The 24,784-nt window shown below is 33.0% G+C and overlaps 1 protein-coding gene across 2 annotated transcripts in view; it reads right to left on the bottom strand.

Annotated features, from left to right (window-relative positions):
• Positions 1 to 24,784, bottom strand: part of Luzp2 (leucine zipper protein 2) — a 469,710-nt gene that overhangs the window by 64,675 nt on the left and 380,251 nt on the right. For both annotated transcript variants that reach the window (XM_074043008.1, XM_074043011.1), the window contains exon 8: positions 2,295 to 2,369. In XM_074043008.1, coding sequence (XP_073899109.1) covers positions 2,295 to 2,369 — 75 coding nt within the window. The remainder of the gene's footprint in view (positions 1 to 2,294; positions 2,370 to 24,784) is intronic.

Raw genomic sequence — 24,784 nt, 5'->3', positions numbered from 1 at the left:
TTCCTGATTGTTTTTTATAAGCAGTTTAGGAGCCAAAATCATATTTAACGTTTTCTGTTTCCCATAGTACCAAGCACAAGAGGGTTTAACAAAAGCCCTTTCAAAGCAGTACATATAGCTATTGATTAACTAAAAGGATTAGATAAGGCTAAATCAGGGAAGACATTTAATGTAAGAATAAAGATTCCAATGGTCAGTGATGATTAAAAACAGCACAGAGCATGTCAAACTGTATCAGTATCATGAGAATTCAATATTTAAGAAATAATGCATTTTGCTGAGATGGTTGCAACATGAAAAAGGATTTTTTTAAAAACTGGTCCAGCTGAACTTTAGTATAATACATATTTCTGGTTTTCTGGGTCCATCAAGATCCAAAATCCTAACACTTTTTTTATTAAAAAGTAATATTATATAGCATGAGTTAAATATGATCAGAGATTAGCATATATTCATGTAAAACTTGTCTGTAAGTTAGAAAATATTTTTAAAAGCTCATCTTGGTAAAATGAATTATGCTTGACGACTCTACAAAATATCAATGACCCTTTCCGAAAATTATCAAATAATAATATTCAGATAAATTAGATTAAAATAGAGCAATCACAAAAGACTAAAATTATTAATATAACTAATTACTCATTTAAAAACCTCATTTGTCCCAGAGTTTCAAACTTTATAAGGTAGTGACACTGGCATTCATGAAATGTCTTTATTAATTCATTTTTGAGACATATTCTAAATACATTGTTTGATAAGCTTCCTGTTAGCTGTGAAGAAGTTTTGGTCATACTAAAGTGAAGAAATATGCCTCTTATAGTGAGTAAAATCCCTGAAAAGCTGAATTTTAACTTGGTCTTTCAAAATTATTGTTTAATAGCATGTGGCAAAGGAGGAGAAATCACAAGGGTACGAAATAATCCCCTTATATATACTGCCTCCTCCCTATTACTCAGAACAAAACATATGGTTCAAATTGGTAATTAGAAGGTAACCTCCTTTCTTCATAAAATTGCTAAGCATATACCATACATTATAGAAAAATAAGTATACAAATGCATTCATCTTTTTAAATTAATTTTCTCCATATATTGGTTACCTGGCTGTGATAAACTGAAATAGACAGGTCTTGTCAGCAAGGATAACCTTTCATATATTTTTAAAAATGATTTCTGAATTTTAGATGCATGTGGAGAACAGCATGACAACATTAAGTTAATAGTAGTCTGAATTAAATGTAAAAGAGTGTCATCTTAATTATTTAACATATATATTTGCCACATATAGTATACACTTAAAGTTATAAAGTGTATTATATACACATGGATAAATGCAACACACAAAATGTTTAATCTGTGAGTAGGTGTTGCATGTAACTAATGTTCATATATAAAACAGGACTATAATACATGCAATACACATATATGTGGTGGTATTAGTTAAAGACTTTTTCTGCAGTTGTAAAATTATTGACGACTAAAATCTGTGCTAATCAAGAGAAGCACTCTTTGCAAACATCCATTTTATAATATTAGTCTTTCTCTAATGAAAATTGAACCCATTTATTTGATTTACATCTGTCTACTTATTCTATTTTTAAATAAATATTTGAAAATATGTTTTATTTGTTTGGACAATTATCAAAGATTATATATATAATTCTGAAATTTTCACTCAATATTATATATGTAGATTTATCAGTATTTATACACATATATTTTATTAATGAATAATTCATTTTGACTGGTACAGAAAATATATGAACTGTACAAATTAATCCTAATAACAGTAACCAATTATATAATCTCTATTTATTATTAGCACAGCCATTGATACATTTAATGTTCTTGTGCACATTCCAAGTAAATACACATAAGAAAATATTTTAAGACACACAGTTTTAAAACTAGTTGTAGCAATTGGCTGTTAGTGATTGCTTCCATTTGGTTTATAACCCATTTACACAGAGTTAATATATGACATTGAATTTGATTCTGTAGAGCATGTGTCTTCATGGTGTTATGGAATTAATGTACCAGTAAGACAAATAATGAAGTCATATACTCTCAAAAACTGAAACCTCAGTCAATTTACTGTAGCACACACATAATACACACACAAAAAAAAGGAAAAAATTGGAGTTCAAGGAGAAAATCAAATATTTACAAATTCTACAACCATCTTTTTTGCAAAAGTATCTATAGTTGAATTTATAAATCAAAGAAGGCAATGAGCATACTTCAACATCTTTTTGTTAAAACCCAAGCTGTGAAGGGTTGTGGATGTGAACTTACCCTGTCAAGAGCTGCTTTCTCTAGTTCATTTTTGGCTACAGCTAATTTTTGTTCTAGATCAGTAAGCTGTTGGGCCTGTAATATGAAAAAAAGAGAAATCTTTTCAGTAAATCCTACAATCTTATACTGTATTTTAAGCATTCTTCATTTATTTCCAAAAAATAAAAAAAAAAGAGAAAGAGAATGCCTTTAATTTTTCATTTAAAATTCAGGTTAAAGATGCAATATTACATGATCATTTGATCTGTATGCAGAAAATGTTAAGTTTTGAATCAATGTGACTAAGTATCTTGGTAGTCCAAAACATTTTTTTCAAAGATCAAACTGAAAATACTTGTGATTTTGTTCATCAATGATGTTTCCAGCCACTATGGATGAAATGTTTCCCCCTAAATTCATATGTGGATGTTCAGAAGCCCATTTGACTTTATTTGATGATGGAATCTAATTAAGTTTAAATAAGGTCATAAATAGCATTCTTAAAAAAGAGAAATAGATATAAGAACTCTCTCTCTCTCTCTTTCTGCCTCACTGACTCTCTCTCTCCCTCCCTCTCTCTCCCTCCCTCCTTCTAGTCTCTTCCTCTCCCTCTTTCTGCTTACAAAGTGGAAAGACCATATGAAAACATAGTTAGAAGCTGGATCAGCAAGCCAGGAAATGTCCTCATAAGAAATCTAATTTTGGGGTCTAACAGTCTGGAAATTCAAGCTCTCACTGCTGCAAGAAAACAAATTTTTGCTGTTTAAACCACACACTCTCTGATATTTTTGTTATGGCAACCCAAGAATAGTAATATACTAATATTTATTATAATTTTAGTTTTGTTTTTGAGTCCTATATATCCAATCATGTCTCTACAAAATTTGTAATGACACAGCAGAGCTCTTTAATGCAAATAGAAATGACTTAAGATTTGGATGTATATTCTAATCCTACCTCCAACATTTACTACTTATATTATGTTGGGCAAAGAACTTGACATTTATAAATCAGAAATGACAATACTCTTAAGTACCATATGACCAAAATTGAAATGAGAAATATGATATATTAGATGTTTCATTTTCAATATACCTATAGCATTCTCACAAGCTTGGTTTGTTCCAATATTATTTCATTCATTAATCTTTTCATTAATCTCCATATCTCTAAAATTCCAGGCATGGTGCTATGGCTTGAGAAATGCAGAGGTTATGAAAACAATGAGTCTTTCCTCTTAATGTTATACAAATGTATTCTGTAATTTTTCCTCTGGTTTATTGTGCTATATATTAAAAATAAGTATAATCAAACACAATTATTTTAATTTGCTTAGTGAGTGCTGCTGTGGTCTCAATTATCTGCATTAATTTTCTTATTTCACAGTACAACAAATATTAATAAACTTTGTGATATTAACACTATTGTCTGCACTGATGATATAATGAAGAAATAATTCTTTGTATTCAAATACAGAATAACTCCTCACATACATATTTATATTTATTCATTTATATATGTATATATAAGTATATGTAACTATAATGTATAATACTATATGTTCACATATACAATGAAACTTTGGTAGCCATTATCAAGAAAATAAAGTTAGAAGAGCAAATAGAGAATATGAGAGGTTACATTAATCACTCACATTCCAAAACACCATTTTCCTTCATGCTATATCTACATTCTTGGTCATGTGACTTGCAGATCTTCATGTCAAGAGAGTATTGACCTTCCATTTGATTCTGATTGTTTTCTTGCAGTTATTGTAAGTTACTTGGTCCATAATATGTAAAAATCTTTTATAAAACTGAGCCTGCTCTTTGGCAATTCAGACATTACCATAAGAAGGACTTGACTAAGTAACCTACTGGAGAAGAATTGCCTCAGTTTGGTTCCTGTGGATAAGCCCAGATTAGAGAAAACCCTGTGGTGGATAAGCAAGCCTGTGGACATGTAGATTCATGCATGAACCCAGCCAAGTTCACTGACTGCAGAGAACCCATATATGTTTGAAATGCATTCACAAATGAGAGCTTCTTTCAGCCTATGACTTTAGGGTGTTTCTCATCCAAAGCTATTGATATAGATATGAGTTAGTAAGAAAACTCTTCTAAGTGGATGATTCTTAGCCAAAACTAAATAAGAGAAGCAAAGCATGGTTAGAAATTTTAAGACTTTAGAAGACAAATAATCATTGTACTTTTGCATAAAAATAAGGCCAGTGTATACAAAGCATATTGAGCTAGGGGAAGGGACAAAAAAACAGTAACTAGTTTGACATACAAAATATCTTAAATCAATGAGCAAATAGGAGAAATAAAAGAACTTCAAAAATTATATTCAAATTTCATTTATTGCATTTATGGGTAAAATATAATCACCACAAATAAATATGATTAATTTTGAACATCTCCTTTTTCTACATGTATGATATAATGCTAGAGTCTGAAGTTGTATATCACTCTTCCCCACTGTTGTGCCCCAAGTTAGACAGAAAAACAAATATAGTAGCAAATAAAGTTAAGAGCTGGACCATTGGAATTGGAGAGTTGGCTGTTATACTTTACTAGTTTTTAGTACTTTGAGCAAAGTATTTAATCTCTGAATGCCTCATTTTATTCATCTGTGAGAAGAGGATAATAGTTGTATTTGCCTTACAGGATTAGAGAGAAGGAGTAACTGAATTAATATTTATAAAATACTTAGAGAAGTATATAAGGTTCATAGTAATATATCAGTATTTGGTAAGTAATGTACTTTGTACTACCATTTACATATAATAAAGGAACCAATACAGCTCTATGGAAAACTTATATCAGGTCAAGAAAAATGGATTCCAAGGGAAATAGAAATTTTCTTTTGAAAATATTATTGTTATTTATTTTTATGATTTAGTTATTTATCTTTCCAAGGAACTTTTTGAATCTGGTAAAATCAAACAAAAAGAGCTCCCTGTATAGCTATCCTTATCTCAACCAGCAAAAACCCTTGTTCCTTCCTATTATGGCTTATACTCTCTCTACAACAAAATTAGAAATAAGGGCAAAATAGTTTCTGCTGGGTATTGAGGGGGTGGGGGGGAGAGGGAGGGGGCGGAGTGAGTGGTAAGGGAGGGGGTGGGGGCAGGGGGGAGAAATGAACCAAGCCTTGTATGCACATATGAATAATAAAATAAAATAAAATAAATAAAAAAATTAAAAAAAAGAGCTTGGGAAATAGAAGATAACAAAAAGTGTATGGAAAAATAATTATAAGAACTATATTACCATCACACTGTGATACATTGGTCCTGGTTTTCAAAGAATTAGATATTGGTTTACTTCATACATAGTATGATATTATATAAAGCCAGAACATTTCTGTTAATGACAAACCATGAGAAAGTCTATGAGAGACAGAGAACTTGACTTGATAGTGAACTCTGTTTGTTTTAACTTCATAAGGGTAAATTGAGAAAATTCAACTTACTGTAGCATAAAAAGTAGTTACTTTAGAAAATGTAGCATTGATCCCAGAGTAGTTTTCATTAGCTTTCAATCACTTAATAATATTAATAAGGTGATTAATTGTCCAAAGATTGGGAAACACCATTTGCATACAAAAGATTGCAAATATACACGAGAACAGATGCATGAAAGGTTAAAATTTCCCTATGAGATTGTTTTTCCTTTTTTCCTATGGATTCTTTTTTAACAGTTGATTTTTATTATTATAATATCAATGACATCTTAATTTCTAAACTAGAAATGAATGGAAGCTGCAACTGAGAAAAAGGGGAAGACAATCTCATTCTGACAAGTCAAAATGTCTTCCTCCTACTAAAGGTAATACAACATTAGTGGGACATTCCTTTTCTTATATGTGCATTTCCCATCTAAAACATATAACCTCTTTAGTTCATATCATAGTTATTAGTTAACTTGCTTTATTGAAAAAATATGTAACTTCAGAATTCCAAGTTTTTAAAAACCAGAAAACTTTGGAGATTTTGTTGACTCCAGGCCCCATTACTGTAAGTCCAGTGATTCTGTAGCTCTTCCTTGATGTTTTCATTTATTTATTTTTAAGAATTGACTTCAAATTGAGCTAAATTATTAAAGATAGTACCAGTAGTGTGTTAAATGCATAAACTTTTTTATTTCTTCTAAGAAACATGAATCTATCACTAGATAGATATGCATGTCATACCTATGGTAAGAATATATCATAAGATATCACATGAATGGGGCATGAAGACAGGATTTGTGTAGCAATAGCAAGCACTGATAATAGGGCCATAAATTGTTATTTGTTTTTCTTGGCTGAGTTATAAAATTTGTTCCAAGACTTCTAGCAGCTAAATATAAAAAGAAATGTTTTTTGCTCCAAGATACTCATTATAAAAAGAGTAAACATTCTAGAGACAAAAAAATAATAAAAGATGCTGAGGTTTGGTGATTGGACTTTGATCACAAGATTAAAGCAAGAACACACAAGGGAGATATGAGGATAGGTAAGACACCTAAAAAACTAGGTAGCATTTGTTGACCTCAACACAGAAAAACTAAAGCAGATACCTTAAAAGCAACTGAGGCCAATAGGAGAAGGGGACCAGGAACTAGAGAAAAGATTAGATCAAGAAGAATTAACCTAGAAGGTAACACACATGCACAGGAAATTAATGTGAGTCAACTCCCTGTATAACTATCCTTATCTCAACTAGCAAAAACCCTTGCTCCTTCCTATTATTGCTTATACTCTCTTCAACAAAAGTAGAGATAAGGGCAAACTAATTTCTGCCGGGTATCAAGGGGGTGGGGGGGAGAGGGAGGGGGTGGGGGAGGGTGGAGAAATGACCCAAGCATTGTATGCACATATGAATAATAATAAAAAAGGAATTCTAAAATAAAATTCTAACAAACAAATGTTATAATTCTACTGAGGATACCATATTTTATGGAATTCAAGAAAATAAAGTCAAAGTCCAGGTTCATCTTAAACCAATGTTAAATCTACAATACCTTTTATGTTTCTGTGTATGTTTGTTTACTCAGCAAGACAGAGATAGCAGAATGAAGAGTTCCTAAGGTTGAATTTCCTCTGACATTTTTCATGATCACCCCATTCTCTTACACATTCCAGAAGATTAACTGAGCAGTGGTGGTGTCATGGTGAGTGGAGCTGCCTTCTAAAACATTAACTGAAGTACAAGTAGATGGGAAAAAGCTTGCAATCTAAAATATAAGAGACTACAGCATTTTTCTCTTACAATTGAATCTTAAGTTAGCAGTGACACATAAAATAGGTCTATATGGAACATAACATTTTTTCTATCCTTCTCAAATGAGGAAAACTGAGACACGAATTAATAAAATATGTAACTAAATGTTACAAAGCTAGGAAATAGCAGATTTTCAATTTGAACATAAGCAGTCTGGATCTATAGCAGAAACTCCTAACTATCCATTGATGTAATTCTAGATAACACACAAATATATATATGTCATGTGCTCAAAATTGACTTATAAGCATTTCAATTCAAATGTTTAAAGAAAGTAATAAAGACTGGAGGAAATTGGGGGTGTTTAATATTTATTATCCATAAAGACCTTCTCAAAAAGACAGTCTTATTACTAAGTAGGATGTACTTTGATAGTTGGTGTAAACATACTGATCATAATGAATTTTTATGTATGATTCATCTATTAATCTGTACACAGTACATACTTTTTTGCTTAGAAGCACTAACCCAAAAGTTTTAGGTATTGCTACAGAAAAAAAAAAGATGTAATACAAAACCACCATCATCCCTATATCCCATTGTGTCACATAAAAAGTGGAAAGTCAATAATGTCTTTCTGCTTCTTAACTTCACCCCAGAAATAATAGGATGATGTATAATAAAGATTGACTTTGAGTATCAGGATTTTTCTGTACCGTGTGCTCATTTCAACATTAATAATTTGTAATACTGACAGACTTGGTGTTCAATGATTATTATAAGGGTTAAATTTAGATGCCTAAGTCCACAGAAATACCATAGCATTACGTCTGGTTATAAGGACTATTAAAAGTAAAGTTTATTACATCAAGCTATTAAGTTCAATAATCTTTTCCTCTGATAAATAAGTACAGACAAATAATTTTCTAATTTTTTATATATTACGTTATATTTTCATTATATATACATGAATACATATATGACAGCCAAGAATTTATCTTGGGCATATTAAATCCCTTCCTCCCCTCAAAAATACATGGATTTTGAGAATGAAATTTCTAGAGGCACTCACTCAGTTTCAACTCTTTAGTCAAATGATTGAAGTTGAATTTGGGCACTTAATTAGCTTCAGATAATTAGATCAGATACAAGAAGGTATGTACTGGACGTTACCAGGATAAAAGCTATCTTTTTCCTCATCTAAACAAAGACAGTGAATATACTTTATCTTCATAGAACAATTTGAAGATGTTTGGGTCTAAATTCAAATAAATAAAATAAAACAGCATGAAGCTAAAACTGTCCTATACAAGAAAACAAAACATAAAAATAAATATATAGCAGGGTCCAGTGACATGGAAAACTGTATACCATTCATTACTGAAACCAAGAAAGTCTTACATTTTCATTTAATGTAAACAAATAAAATTCATTTTTTGTCAATTAAATTCTAGATATTGATATTTTTGTATTGGAAAGATAAAAGATTCAAATTACCTCCTTCTTGACATGACAATGTAAGGAAGATTGGACTAATCCTCTTCTTTTAAACAACCCTAAGTAATTGTTCCAGGCTGTAGAGCTTGAAATATGGGAAATTCAATAGGTGAACTACTTTTCTGCTTGAGTATGATTTCTTAACCAAGGTTCAAAGAGCTATTACCCAAATAGATCATTGTAGTTTCACTAAACTGTGGAGTCAGAGATGAACATTTGTGACAGATTAAATGTCTGGAATATACAGGACATGTTTGAAAAGACAAACGAAGAAAGCAGGGATGTTGCTGGCAAAAGTCAATTTGGGGGATTTTCCATTACATCTCTGATTGAGAGTTGGTTTGCACATACACGTTGCAATGTATCACACAAAGAAAATCAGACAGAAAACTATTAATATGGCTGAGAGAGGAAGAGAAATCCTCAAGATTGCACATTTCAGTAGAATATTAGCATTTCAGAGACACACATAAAATCTTAGTAACCTTGCTGGATCTAAAAAGCCTTCAGAATAATAGCTAAGGACTAGGAAGTGGTTCACAAACTACAATCCTATTGGCCAAATCTGACCAACAGTCTCTTTTTATAAATACAATTATAACTATGTTTGCCTTTCATTAATTTTCCTACCAATTTTTAATGCAAATGCTTTCTCTTTTTACAGATTCTTCTTCTCTCAGTATTAAAATACACATGCAAATATGATCCTGAAGTTCTCTGAGGCCTGCTTATGTGCCCCAAACACATTTTCAAAACCATGCTTATTTGTTCTTGTTGTGTCTAGCTGCTTTTGTGTTGCAGTGATGGAATTGTATAGCTGTGATGGAGACCATATGGTCTGAAAGTTCTAAAATATTTACTGTGCTACAATTTAACAGAAATAGTTGCTAGGTGATTAACGTAAGACATACACTCCCTTAGGTCCACTTCAGCAACCTGAAAAAAGTTAGGGTTGTGGATATAGCACAGTGGTTAAGGTATTGACTAGAACATGCAAGGGCCTAGATTCAATTCTGAGCTCTATCCTCAACATCAAAGAGAGAGAGAGAGAGAGAGAGAGAGAGAGAGAGAGAGAGAGATTAAGTCAAAAATATAAATCTGGAGATTGAGCTACTCTGGAGACCTGAAAATTAGGAACACTCAGGAAAACATTTGCCAGATTCAGTGTCAGACAGCCAAATAGGCAATTGTGGATGGTAAGGATGGACATAGACCCACGGAGAAGATTAGGTAGCAGGGAGCTGAGACTGTGCAGAGTATGAAAATTAATGGCTCCACTTTCTGCAGCAAGTTGTATTTGCTTTAGATCACCTCAGAGACTATGAAGTCAAAGCTGGATCCCAAGGCCAACAGACTGCTTGGCCTCCAAAGCGGTCTTTCAGCTCCATGTAGCTTTTTGACAACAGAGATAGGCAGCCCTGAGACATTCCCAACCTTCTCCAAACTGCAGTGAGGTTTCAGAACCAAGGACAGCATCTGAAAGGACAGGCTCAGTTCAAGGTTTCCTCAGTTTTCCCTCTCCTCTGCAGATTTCATTGTTCTGTTTGCACCTCTAATGCACTTGGTAGAAACCCATGTCTTGAATTTTTCACCTATGTGTTCACAAATGGGGAGGATTGATGCTTGAGAGTGAGTGTCAACTGACATGGCTGCCAACAGATCTCAGAGCTAATTGGGGCCAACAGTAGCTTGTGGTAAGCAAAGAAGAAAATTGTCAAAAGTGAGTGTATTTAGGTACTCATGTCTCACACCTACGTTCTTTGCTACTTTGGAGGCTGAGGTCAGGAGCTTGTGGTTTGAGGACAGCTGAGGCAAATAGTTTGTGAGACCGCATTTCCAAAATAATCAGAATAAAATGAACTACTGGTATGGATCAAGCAGTAGAGATCCTTCTTTGCAAACATGAAACCCTGAGATCAAACTCCAGTTCTAACAACAACAACAAAAGCAAGGAGTACAGTACTGATGCTAAGAATTGACCCTTGACTGGACTGACCCTCAGTTCACATACAACCGCAACCTGAACACTGTTATTGATGATGTGGTGGTTTGTTCTTCATTCTCTAAGTCGTACTGAGGATTGAGCTTTCAAGAGAAGGCTGCTTATTAAGAAAACCACTGTATAAAACCAGGTGCATGTCTATCCCATCAGAAGTGCAAAACACAACTTATAAATATAAGAAAAATAGAGAAAGCAAGGCAACAAGACTCCTCTAAAAGGTTGCAACACCTCAATAACTTAATCCAAGATAATGAATTGGCTGAAATACCAGACAAGAATTCAAAATTTTAGTTATAAAATTTATTGAAAATCTCACAGAGGATTGAAGTAAACATATAAATGATGTAAAGAAGTCAAATTATGACCTGAATAAGAAAGTCAAAAATTTGGATGGGAAATTTAGCAACACAGATGAGAAATTCAAGAAGTTAGATTTTAGGAAAATAAACCAAAAAAAAAAAAATCCTGGAAATAGAAAGCTGAATAAATCAAATAAATCTCAATGGAAAGGAGCATCATTAGATTAGAGCAGGTGGAAGAAAGAATATGAGAGTTTGAAGACAAGGTTGAAGAATTATTACATTCATATAGCAATGAAGAAAATAAAATATGCAATCATGATCAAAACATTTAATTCCTCTAACTTACAAACTGGTGATGCAGAAAAAGGAATGAAGATCAAGACTAAAGGTCAATAAAACTTAATAAATGTATAGCAGAAAATTTTCTAAATCTAGGGAAATCAGTGGACATCCAAGTTCATGGCACATTTAAAAACTCAAATAGATAAAACAAGTGGAAAAATGTCTACATCATATTGTAGTTAAAAATGCCAAGAATATAGAACAAAGATGGGATCCTGAGAGCAGCAAGGAAGAAGTGCTAAGTGACTTACAGTGCAAACCTATCACAGTAGTAACAGACCTCTCAGCACAAACACTAAATAAAAGGAGAACACAGATTATGTATTGTAGATCCTGAAACAAAGTAAGAGTCAAGACTTCTGTGCAAAATTATCTTGTGAAATTTAGGTGAGAACAGCATAAATTAAGCAATTCTTCACCTCTAAGCCAGCATTGTACCAGTTAGTTTAAAAAATGCTATACCAAAAAGAGGCAAAAACACATACAAAAGTATACATATACATATACAAAAACATATACCAAAGTACGAAAGTTCAGAAAAGTATAACTCTCAATAGAACAGTAGTTAAACAAATGTGAAGCAGAAAAAATAAAAAATGGTTAACTTAATAAACCTCTAATATGAAGAAAGGAAATGTAAGTACATACCTCTCAATAATAATTCTAAATCTAAGTAAATGACTTTTAAAATTTGCAGACTAGACCAGGTGATTAAAAAGCAAAATTTATCTGTTTGCTGTCTATAAGAAACTCACCTCACTGTCAAAGACACACACAGACTGAAAGTGAAAGGAAGGAAAATAATAAATCAATCAAGTGGAAACTGAAAGAAAGTTGGAGAATCTATACTCATATCTGTCAAAGAAGACTTCAAGTCAAAATTAATCAGAAGAGATAAAGAAGGTCATTACGTATTAATAAATGGAACAATCCAGAAGATAAAATGATTACAAGTTTATATGCACCAAATGTTGGAGCATCCAATTTCTAATTTATCTAAAGGGACAGATAGTTCCAGATACAACAAAATGGGTGAATTTAAATACCATACTCACATTCCAAGTTTTTCTCCAGAAAAAAATCACTAGGAAACATCAGAGATAAATTGCAACATAGATTAAATGGACATAACATATATCTACAGAAAAATCAAACAGATATAAAATAAACATTCATCTCACAGGTTTGTGATACTCTTTCCAAAATATATGACATTTTAGCCCATAAAACAAGTCTTATCAAGAATAAGAATTTTGAACAAATCTTCTTATATGTCATTAAATCACAGAGAAACTACAGAATATATACAAACACACCTGGAGACTGAACAATACACTTTTGAATGACCAGTGTGACATTGAAAAAATTGGGGAGAAATAAAAAAATTCCTAGAAGCAAATGAAAATTAAGACAAAACATATCATAGACAATGTGATGCTATGAAAACAGTTATAACTAAGAATTTTTTTACTAGTAAATGCCTACATTAAAAATACCAGAAAATTTCAGATAACCTAATGATATACCTAAATGTCTGAGATAACAAGACTAAGCCAATCCTAAAATGGGTAGATGGAAATAAATAATAAAGATCAGTGGTGAAATTCATGAAATGGAAACAAAAAGAACAATACAAGGATCAATAAATCTGAGAGTTGATTCCTTGAAAAAAACAAATAAGATTGACTAACCCTTAGCCAAATTTACCAAAAGAAAGAGGAGATGCAAGATGATAAAATTGTGGACAAAAAAGAAGGCATTACAGTAGATACCACTGAGTTCTAGAGAAATATGAGGGGATGTTTTGAAGATCTTTAATGAACTGGAGATTCTGGGGAAATAGATGAATTTCTAGACACAAATGACCAAAGAATCCTGAGCAGAGACACAAATAAAATACAAATAAATAGATCAATAAGATCCAATAAGATTGAAACCACAATGAAACAATGAAGAACAAAAATAAAAAACTTCCCAATAAAGAAAAGAACAGAAATGGATGGGTTCACTGCTGAACTCTACCACCATTAAAGAAGAGCTTATACTAATGTTCCTCAAAATATTTCCCAAAATGCAAAGGAGCAACACCTCCAAAATCATTCTATCTATACTAAATAAAACCATAACAAAAAGAAAAACATGGGTCAATTTTCTTGACGAACATAGATGAAAAAATTCTCAACAAAATGCTTGAAATCAAGTTCAATGGCACATTAAAAAGATCTTTCATAATGCATTTCAGAGATGCAAGAATGGTTCAACATACCCAAACCAAAGTAACACAGAACAGAAACAGAAATGAGTACAAATATCATATAGTCATCTCAATAGAGATAAAAATCCACTATCTTTTCAAGATAAAAGCCCTGTAGAAACTAATAATGAAAGATTCATAACTCAACAAAATGCAGGCTATAGGATAACATGCCTTGAGCCAAAATTATCCTTAATGAAGGATAACTGAAAGCATTTCCTCTAAAATCTGGAAAGAGATAATGGTATCCACTATCTCCACTTTCACTTAATACGATGCTTGAATTTTAAATCAGAGAAATAATGAAAGAGATATAAATGAGAGGGATGTAAACAGGAAAGGAAGAAGTCAAATTATTCCTGCTTGCAGATGACATGATCCTACATTCAAAAAGCCCTCAGGATATACAAGAAAACTTGTAGATCTGATATACACTTTCATCAATGTAACACATATGTACATACAAAAGACATACAAAAGACAGTAGCTTTTCTATACACCAAGAACAAAGTACCTGTAAAGAAGTCAGGAAAGCAATCCCATTCACAAGAGCATACAAATTAAATAAATAACTTAAACAAAGATGTTAAAGACTTATACAGTAAAATCTATAAAACAATGAAGAAATACATTTTAAAAGATAATAGATGATGGAAAAATACTCCAAATTCACGGATCACCAGAGTAAACATTGTAAATAGGGCCATACCATGAAAAACAATATACAAATTTCAATGACATTTTTCCAAGAAATAGAAAAGTCAATCCTAAAATTCACATGAAAGACAAAAGACCCTTAATAGCCAAAGCAATTCTGAAAAAAAAGAACAATGCTAAACCTTTCACTATACTTGATTTCACACTATACTACAGAGCCATAATAATAAAAAAACACACATTTTCACACACACACAAAAAAAACTAGACACAGAGTCCAATGAAACAGAACAGAAAATACAGAAATGATCCAATGTAGGTACTGCCACCTGACTCTTCACATAAGTGCCACAAGGATATATTGGGAGGTAGAAGGTGAAGCCTAGTGGAAAGAAGTTAGGTCATTGGATGCATGTCCTTGAAAGGATATTGAGACCTCAGCCATTTTTTGTTTCTTTTTGCTTCTGAGGCCTCTATGAGGGAAAGAGGCCTCATTTGTCACACACTCTAACTAATATGCAATGTGCCACCACATGCCCAAACCAACATGGTTGAGGGACCATGGACTGAAAATTCTGAAGCAATGAACCTGAATAAACCTTTCTTCTTTGTAGATTCATTCACATGATGTATTTGTTGCAGTGCCAGAAAGCTGACTATAGTTAAATGAGCCACTCTGTTGATGAATCTCTATCATTGTGGTGAGCAAACATTTGGTAGTTGGTAAATGTGATTTTTTTTTCTTCCTTCTTCTCCCTCAGTGGTCCTTGGCAGTCATTCACATCTATGGGTACCATCACACACAGTCTCCAGGAGTTGTTGAATAAAAGTTCCCTTGACCATAACCAGAGCAACAAAAGAAATCATTAATCAAGTCAAGATCAAACATGAATGAGAATGGGCTGGGTGGATAATTGGAAAAAAGACAAGCTCTTTATGACCTGGAATTGGGAAAGTTGGATATCCACATTTAGAAAACCAAAACTAGACTCCTATATCTCACCCCATACAAAAATCAACTCAAAATGACCGAAGATCTTAATTTAAAACCTGAAACTTTGGAACAATTAGACATAAACCTAGTGAAAATCTTCAAGACATAGCTATGCAGGTTTCTGAATAGGAATCCAATACTCAGGAAACAAGAGGAAAAATTGGCAAATAGGATTTCATCAAATAAAAAATCTTCTCCACAGCAAAAGAAATAATCAAGAGAGTAAAGAATGGGAGAAAATCTTTGCCATCTATCCATCTAACAGGGTATTAATATGCAGAATATATAAAGAAATAAAAGATTTAAACATGAAAATAACTAATAATCCAATAAATGGGCACATAAGCTAAAATGATACTTTTCAAATGAAGATGTACAGATGGCCAAAAAACACATGAAAATATTTTTCACATCCTTCACTATGAAAGATATAAAAAATAAATTGATGTGGGGAGCAGATTACGAGAAGCCTATGAGAATTTGGCATAAGCATAGTTGTGCCCAATAATCTACAGGCTGAGTTTGGCACAGCTCTTGCCACAGAAGACAGCAAGAGGCAAAAATGCAGCACAGCTGCTTTTCCTCAGTTGTTTACATTCAGAGAAGTAGAGAGCAGGTTCCTCTTGTTACTATGTCATACTTTTCCCTGAGAACTGTGCTCCACCTTTCTGTTTACCACTGGATGTAAAAGACTAGCTGAAGGAGGACGAGAGGCTTTTTGATGGGGGATTTTAATTGCTGTCACTGCTTCTGATGCTGGCTGATGTGTCTCCACCAGAACAGATTTCTGCACCGAGAACTATATGCATAGGCTTTTGAAAAGCTAAGCAAAAGAAAAGCTAAAGAGAACATGGGGTGGTGCAAGTCTAAGGACTGAGACTTTAAGAGTTATGCTAATGCTGTTTTTTAGATGCAGATGCTGTTTTTTCTCTGCAAGTCTGAAGGCAAACACTTTAAGAGAGATTAAAGGGAACATGGGACAGTGCAAGTATGACCAACAAGAGTTTAAGAAAGCAAAAGAGAAAACATGAGGCAGTGCAAGTCCAAGGAAAAAGACTTTAAAGAATAGAAGACTTTAGAAGCAAGGATTTAAAGAAAGATTTTTGATGCAAGGCCTTAAATAATAAAGATAGATAAAAGAAGCAGAGTACAGAGAAGTAAAAAAGCAACAAGGCTGTTCTGTGTCTCCATCTGAGTGCCCACCAAACCTGACTCCAACTTTATGTATGTTTGTCTATCATTTGTTCTTTTTGCATCTCCTGTCGCCCCCAATTAGGCCCAGTTAGGTCAGTAGTAACAGGAGCAAGAGAAAGCTTACTTCACATTGAGAGTCTGTCTCCCCAATCAGTCTTTATGATAGCCTTGGTAATCATGCTTTCCAGCCACTTTTCCCAATAATATATTTTTTTAAAAATCATAACTAATGAATCCTGGATTCTAAACCTCAGATTCAGAAATTCTGAAACATTCTCAAAGTGTCAGGTAGTTGTATACACTGTGACTACTATTGAAAACAGATATTTTTACCTTTATGAAAAGTGGATATTTGAAACTTCCCTTTATACTGTGTTTTGATTTCTGTGATAAATGTCAAGCTTGGTCTAATTGTCTTGAGGTACAATCTACCATCATCTCATTTTTCAGAACTGGAACATTTACCTGCTTGTAACTACAAAATAGTATTTGTTTTTCACAAAATCAGAAAAAGAGGCAGAGAGAATCATAATTAAAAGAAAGAAGGAAGATATCGGATATAATGTGAATAAATGGGAATATTTATGTGCAATATTAATGGTAATGTGAATCAGTATGGACCATTACATAAAACTGAATAAAACTACCACATAATCCAGCAATCCCTCTTCTGGTTATTAACCCAACATATCTGAAATCAGTATGTCAAAAACATGCCTGATCAATGTGATCAATACTATTCATAGTAACTGAGTTGTAGAATAAGTCTAAATCTCCATCAACAGAGTACTGGATAAAGTGGAAATCATTTGTGCTTTACAAAAGTGGAAATCATTTGTGACAAAATTCATAGAATTGGATAGCATTATACTAAATGTATAAATGCTGGGGAAAGAAAGACATGATCTCACTTATAGTTGGAATAAAAAATAATGAATCTGAAAGTAGCTCCCAGAAGCTTGGGGATAGGCAAAATAGGGCAATTATGATAAAAAAAAAACCCCACAAAACCTTAATTAAAGTTTTATTTTTCCTTTGAGATAGTACATCCAACATGATGAATATGGCAAACAAAAAGGTACATTTCAAAATCAATATGAACAAATTTCAAAAGTTCTCATCACAAAAAAATTCAATTTAAAATGAGAAATAAAAATTTGTAAGATAGGAATCCTATTTCAGAAATAATAAACAACATATTCTAACCAGGTTTAGTTATCAGATCTGTCTGATGTGAAACTTACTACACTGATTATTTTTACCTAATGGTCTATAGTTACATTAGATAAGGTTTACCTACAAATGTAACAGCTTCAATCCTTGACAGATTTTTAGTATCACCTATCATTCTAATTCTACCTTTCACCAAAGAACAACTTTTGTTGACTCCTGTAGAATATTATTATACCACAATTTTGGAATTCATATTATAGTTTTCTTCTTAATTTCATGAATTGACAAGTACATTACACCAGTGGTGGGGGGAGGATTGTAGGGAAAGGGTGTAGGAGGGTGAATATAGTGGAAATACTGTGTATACATGTATGTAAATGGAAAAATGATACCTGTTAGAGCTTTTCTTGGAATAGGGGGAGGGGTCCTAAAGGAAAAAGATGGAGGGGGTGAATTAAAGTATGAAATATTTGATATATTGTAGGAACTTTTGTGAATGCCATAATGTACCTCCAGAACTACAATAAAAAGCCAAAAAAGAAGTAAGTTTTATCTATCACAATCCTAACTTCTCTGGAACTCTGTAGTATAGCACATGAAATAGCTGGCCATTGTTCCTCTAGAAATTTATACCTTAAGACACCCCGTCAAGTAAGTCTCACCCTCCTTCATTTAATACTTCTCACTTCACATTTTATTTCTATGCCTCAGCCTTTTCTTTTTGTTCTTCCTCCTTTTCGTTTACCTAAATATACAAATCCACCAAAAACTTTAGCTCCTGTTTCGTCTATGATTCATCAGTAACATTTCCCTGTTTTGCATGAACAGAATTCCAATATTTGTATATTTTAAAAATATTTCAAGTTATCATGTTTCTGACCCCTCAAAATAAACCTGCACAAAACTGACATCATGATCCTCTGACCTACTATTGTCAGACTCATACTTGTTTTCTATTGCTGCTGTAATAAATCAAGATGAGCTTAGTGACTCACTTGACATAACACAAACACATTGTGTTAAAATTTTGAAAGTCAAAGTTCCAAAATATATCTGACTGGGCTAAAGTCCAGAGCCTGGTTATTTCTGGAGGTGCTGGAGAAGAGTACGAGCCTTGATTTCCCGGGATTTCTATATTCTCTGTCTGTAGACACGTTACTCCAGCTTCTGTTGTCACTGATAACATTGTCAAATCCAACTTGACCCTCCTACCTCCCCTTTATTATTATTTTATTTATTATTCATTTATTCACACGATCATACATTGTTTGGATCATTTCTCCCCCGTCCCCTGCCTCCCCCTCGCTTCCAGGCAGAACCTGTTCTATGCTTTTCTCCAGTTCTGTTGAAGAGTAGAAATAAGTACTAATAAGAAAGACATAGCATTTTTGCTAGTTGAGACAAGGACAGTTTTACAGAGCGATTCCCAGCATTGCTTTCATATACAAATGTGTTACAACCCAGGTTGATTCATCTCTAACTGATCTTTACACTGTCTCCTGATTCCTTTCTCGTGCTGACCTCTGTTGCTTTAATGTTTCTGTATAATTCCTCTGGAATGGGGACATCAAATGCTTTCGTGTTTTGGGTTTTCCATCTAACCTGATATCTCCTGTATATGTTCTCCCCTTGTCACGTAACCCAAGTCCTACAACACTGCTGCATTTGCCCTAGATCTAAAGACCGCATATGAGGGAGGACATAATGATGTTTGGTCTTCTGAGTCTGGCTAAACTCACTCAGAATGATGTTCTCCAGTTTCATCCATTTACTTGCAAATAATAAGATATTACTCTTCTTCATGGCTAAAATTCCATTGGGTTTAAATACCACATTTTTTTGATCCATTCATTAGTAGTGGGGCATTATGGTTGTTTCCATAACTTGGCTATTGTGAATGGTGCTGCAATAAACATGGGTGTGCAGGTGCCTTTGGAGTAACCTGTGTTTCATTCCTTTGGGTATATTCCCAGGAGTGGGATTGCTGGATCATTTGGCAGATATATGTTTATATTTTTAAGAAGCCTCCAAATTTTTTTCCAGTGGTTGCACCAGCATGCATTCCTATCAGCAGTGTTCAAAGGTTCCTTTTTCCCCACAACCTCACCAACACATGTTGTTGGTGGTGATTTTGATGATGGCTATTCTAATAGGAGGGAGTGGAATCTTAGTGTGGTTTTGATTTGCATTTCCTTTATGGCTAGAGATGGTGTGCATTTTTTCATGTGTTTTTTGGCCATTTGAATTTCTTCTTTTGAGAAAGTTCTATTTAGTTCAATTGCCCATTTCTTAATTGGTTTCTTGATTTTGGGAGAGTTTAGTTTCTTAAATTCACTGTATATTCTGGTGATCAGTCCTTTGTCTGATGGATAACTAGCAAATATTTTCTCCCACTCTGTGGGTGGTCTCTTTAATTTAGAGACCATTTATTTTGTTGTGCAGAAGACTTTTAGTTTTATGAAGTCCCATTTGTCCATTCTTTCTCTTAGTTGCTGGGTTGTTGGGGTTGTATTGAGGAAGTCCTTGCCTATACCTGTTAGTTCCAGAGTGTTTCCTGCTCCTTCCTATACTAACTTCAGAATGTCAGGTCTGATATTCAGGTTCTTGATCCATTTTGAGTTGATGCTAGTACAGAGTGATTAGACATGGATCTAGTTTTAGTTTCTTGCAGATGGATAACCACTTTTCCCAGCAGCATTTGTTGAAGAGGCTGTCTTTTTTCCATTGTATATTTTTGGCAGGCGGGTATAGTTGTGTGGATTCATGTCCTGGTCCTCTATTCTGTTTCACTCTATCTCCCCTTTATAAAGACCTTTATAATTTCATTGGCATCACTCAAATAATCCAAGATAAACCCTCCTATCTCAATGCACTTAACTTATACACCTTTGCAAATTCCCTTTTCCCATACATGATAACATATTAACAGATTTGTGCATGTGGACAGTTTTAAGAAGTCATTTTTGGATTTTCAACAACATTAACTTTGACCCAATATCAATAGTTTTCTGTTCATGTGTATTCAATCATAAATTTCATTTTTCTCTCTCTGCTGTATTTATTAGAAAGGTTAGGTCCACATATCACTCTTGCATAGATTGTTACTTTCCCTTATTTCGTTCTCTGTATACTCTATTATGTTTATCTTTATGAAACTTAATTCCAAAACCTTTAATTAATTATTATTGCTTTGCAATAAAATATGAAGTCCAATCATATTCAGTTTGATACTTTGTGGAGTTTATCCCAAGACTCTAGAAACCATCACTTTTGTTTGGTCAAACAATCTAACCAAGTTAAACTACTCTAAAGATAGAACTGCCTTCTGCAGTTTATGAAATAGTTAATTTAGACTGCATCCACCTTTTTATTAAAATACACCTGAACAAGCCAACAAGAAGGGAGTTCTCCTGGCAAGACATGTGGAGTTGTGTTACAAGTGTATGGTGTTAATTTAGAATTAATATACTATCAGCTTAAATTATCTTTATCATTATGTATTTTTATTTCACCATTATGTGTTTAATCTGTGTGGTTTATTTATAATATTGTTCTCATTTCAATCCATCTTGCCAAAGATATTCACTACAAACCTAATAAATCCCAAATAAATCCCTAATAAAAGACTTTCTTTATTTGCTCCCTCCATTTCTCTCTTCCTTCTTCCATTTGTCCCTCTTTATTTTGGTTTTTTGCTTCTTTCCTTTATTCACTCACATCTTTGTTTGTCAGTTATTATTTTTGACAATCAAGATCAGTTATATACTCAATGCAAAATAAAGCAGCATCACTATTTTTATGAAACTCTCACACTAAAAGAGTGTTTCAATATTTTTATATTCATCATGAATACTGTCAATATCTCACATAATAAGACAATAGAGTTTGAGTGGTCCTGCATTGGAGCCCCAGAACACTGCCTTTACTCATTTAATTATCACTGTTTCACTATGCTGTCAGAAATGATGTTTGAATGAGGCGAGTTCCTCAGGATCTTCACATGTTATAGTCTTATGTGGAATGTTGTATTACTTTTTCTTCTTAGTATTTTTTCCAGTTGTGATGTTCAAAATATAAAATTATTGGTATAGAATGGACATGAACTAATAAAATATGACTTTTACATGAATGTAGGATCCTGTAGTTCCCTGATTAATAGGTTTCAAGCCATCAATCAGTACTTAAGCATCAACACACTGAAAGATCACTCCAAAGCTGGCTTACCACACTCCAATAGATTCAGCCATGAAAGAGACAATGAGACCAAATCAATTTGTACAGCTAATTACAAAACTCAAAGCATAAGGGAGATGAGCATAGTTTTGGCAATGCACAGTCCTGGTCTCTGTATGACACCATACCAGGGGTGCCAGCAGTCAGACAACATAAGTGATGGGTATTTCTATCATTGTGAATCCAACTATAAACTACAGCCAAGCAATTTTATGGTCTTCAGCTGTACCCAAAGGAAGGGTTTGGGTGCCACTTAGGAGACTTCAGTGTCAGAATGACATAGATAAGAAATTGCTTCATGTCAGCTTCCTATAAGATTGGGTGGTAGATGAAAATCTCCTACCAATATGATCTATCCTTTCAATTACCATGGAGGATCACAGGACATTACAAAAGGACTTTTGTTTAATTACATTGAACTTTACCAGTCTGACCTATATGAAGATCTGCAAGAATCAGGGTATTATGGCCAAGGACTGTAGTGCAACAGGTGTTTGTCATTTGTTAATGTATGACAGCTAAATGCAAGGTACAAGTGAACAGTTCCAGTAGATAGTCTAGGATGAAGAAGCCAGTGGCTATTTACCAGTTAGTAGAGAACTGCTTTAACATTTGAAAAATCGTCATGGCTATATTAATATAAACTGGTTAATTTTCATTCTTATTTATTATAATTGTTTTCTATTTTTTGTCTTATTGCTTACCATCTCATTCCCTCACTACACAATAGGCTCATTGACTGGTATTTGAGTCTTTTTTGATAATCACTGAATCAATAATTTTCAGAATACAAGTGCAAATAATGAATGTTTAGTAAATATTGGATGAATGAAAAAGCAAGTGAGTAAATTTGCCATTAATTCCACTTAATGGAATAAAAAATTAAGTTTCTTATCTTTCTGGAGTATACTTAGATTTTTTTGTTTCCTGATATTGAGTCTCAGATTTTATAAACACATTACATGTACTTAAATACCATTAGAAACCTAAATCTTTACCAGTCCAGGCAATGTTCTTTTAGGAACATTTTTATTTCATTGTCCAATATCTTTTCTCTGGCTACTAACTGACATAAAACACAACAGCTGTATGTCCAGCTAATGGTCACAAAGATAGATATTTTTTCAAACATTAATGAAAAATGTGCTGAGGAGATGGCAGATACAATTTGCACAAAATTTTGTACATATCAGTATTATGTCAGTGGGAATATTTTGGATATGTATTTTTTTCTATGTGAATTTGATCAAGTGGCAAGATCCCTTCTATTTGTGCAAATACTTCTGTCATTTGAGACTTCATTAAGCCAATTGTTTAATTTTTGTCACTGCCAAAATAAGCAGCTGCACTGGATGCTCATCTTAAATATCTTTTCAAAAAATTTTTTTAACTAAGTCAATGAAAGTAGCAGATTAAAGCATCTATTCACATACCAGCTTGTGAACTTTCTTCTTAAAATTCATTATAACGTATTTTATTAGAGATTTAAATAAAGTTCCATACCCTATTTACCAAAAGAATTTTTTGTTTTTAAAAATGTTATTAGAATAAATTTATTGCTCATAAGGGTTTCATTGTGATACTTAGGTACATTCATATAATGAACTTCGATTGATTTTACGCAATCTAGTCCCACTTTTTCTTTCCCCCTCCTTCCAACTGACTTTATTTGTTTCCTTCACTTGAATTTAAAAAAAAAAAAAAAGAGTAAGGTAAATCTGCTTACAGGGGTTAGCAAAACTTTATGGAAAAAGAAAACCCTAGAATTTTGAGATTCCCTGAAAGCTTCTTCTTATGTCAATTAAGTTTTCTTAGCATCTTCTGAATTTTGAAAGCATTAATTAGCACTTAGTGTATACAAGTCAAGTTCTTATCAATTTATACATATATTTAATAGTAAAACAAATTACAGCAAGACTTCATTTCCTTATTTACAATATATACAAATAGAACATTGTGGAGGTACAGCAAATTATGTACCTAATATGAAATCAGTAAAATTCAGGTTTTGATGATTCCAATACTACAGTTTGATCCCTTACCTCCCAAATTCCTCAATTTTTTCAGTTCTTGGATGAAAGTTCAGAATTTGAACAGGTCCATTTTAGACTTAAGAGTTAATGTTAAGACATTGTAAATTGTCTCACTTCTCACTTTATACTCTATCTACATTTTCCTTCATAGTATATTACACAAGTTATTTTCCTTTTGTTAGAATATTGCCTATCACACCCATTTCAATGGAAGCTCAACCAAATGATGGAACATTTTTTTATTTTGCATTTCTTTTTTAAAAGAAATTTTTGTTAGGATATATTCATTATATGGGGGCGATTCAGAGAGATAATTCTGATTAGACTTATATTATATGTTATTTAAATTGCGCCCATCATTTCTCCCGCTCAACCCCCTCCCTGAAGCAATTACAAGAGGTTTTTTAGTTCTGTTTCATATAGGTATAAGAAGTCCATCTACCACCTCTGTCTCCTTCTTTCACTCTTCCTCTCTCACTAGCAGCCCCCTCCCACTGTACCTATTTTACAGTCCTGGTTTTCATTATTAATATTTAATTTGATGTTCAAATCAGTGTCTCAATGTATTTCCACTGTGGGTATACTTTACTTTGATCTGTTCAACCCCTTCCATTACTCTTC

Source organism: Castor canadensis, chromosome 1, assembly GCF_047511655.1.
Source record: "Castor canadensis chromosome 1, mCasCan1.hap1v2, whole genome shotgun sequence".
NCBI classification, from domain to species: Eukaryota; Metazoa; Chordata; class Mammalia; order Rodentia; family Castoridae; genus Castor; species Castor canadensis.
The sequence above is the reverse complement of the archived record's forward strand: the minus strand, read 5'-3'. Positions and strand labels throughout refer to the sequence as shown.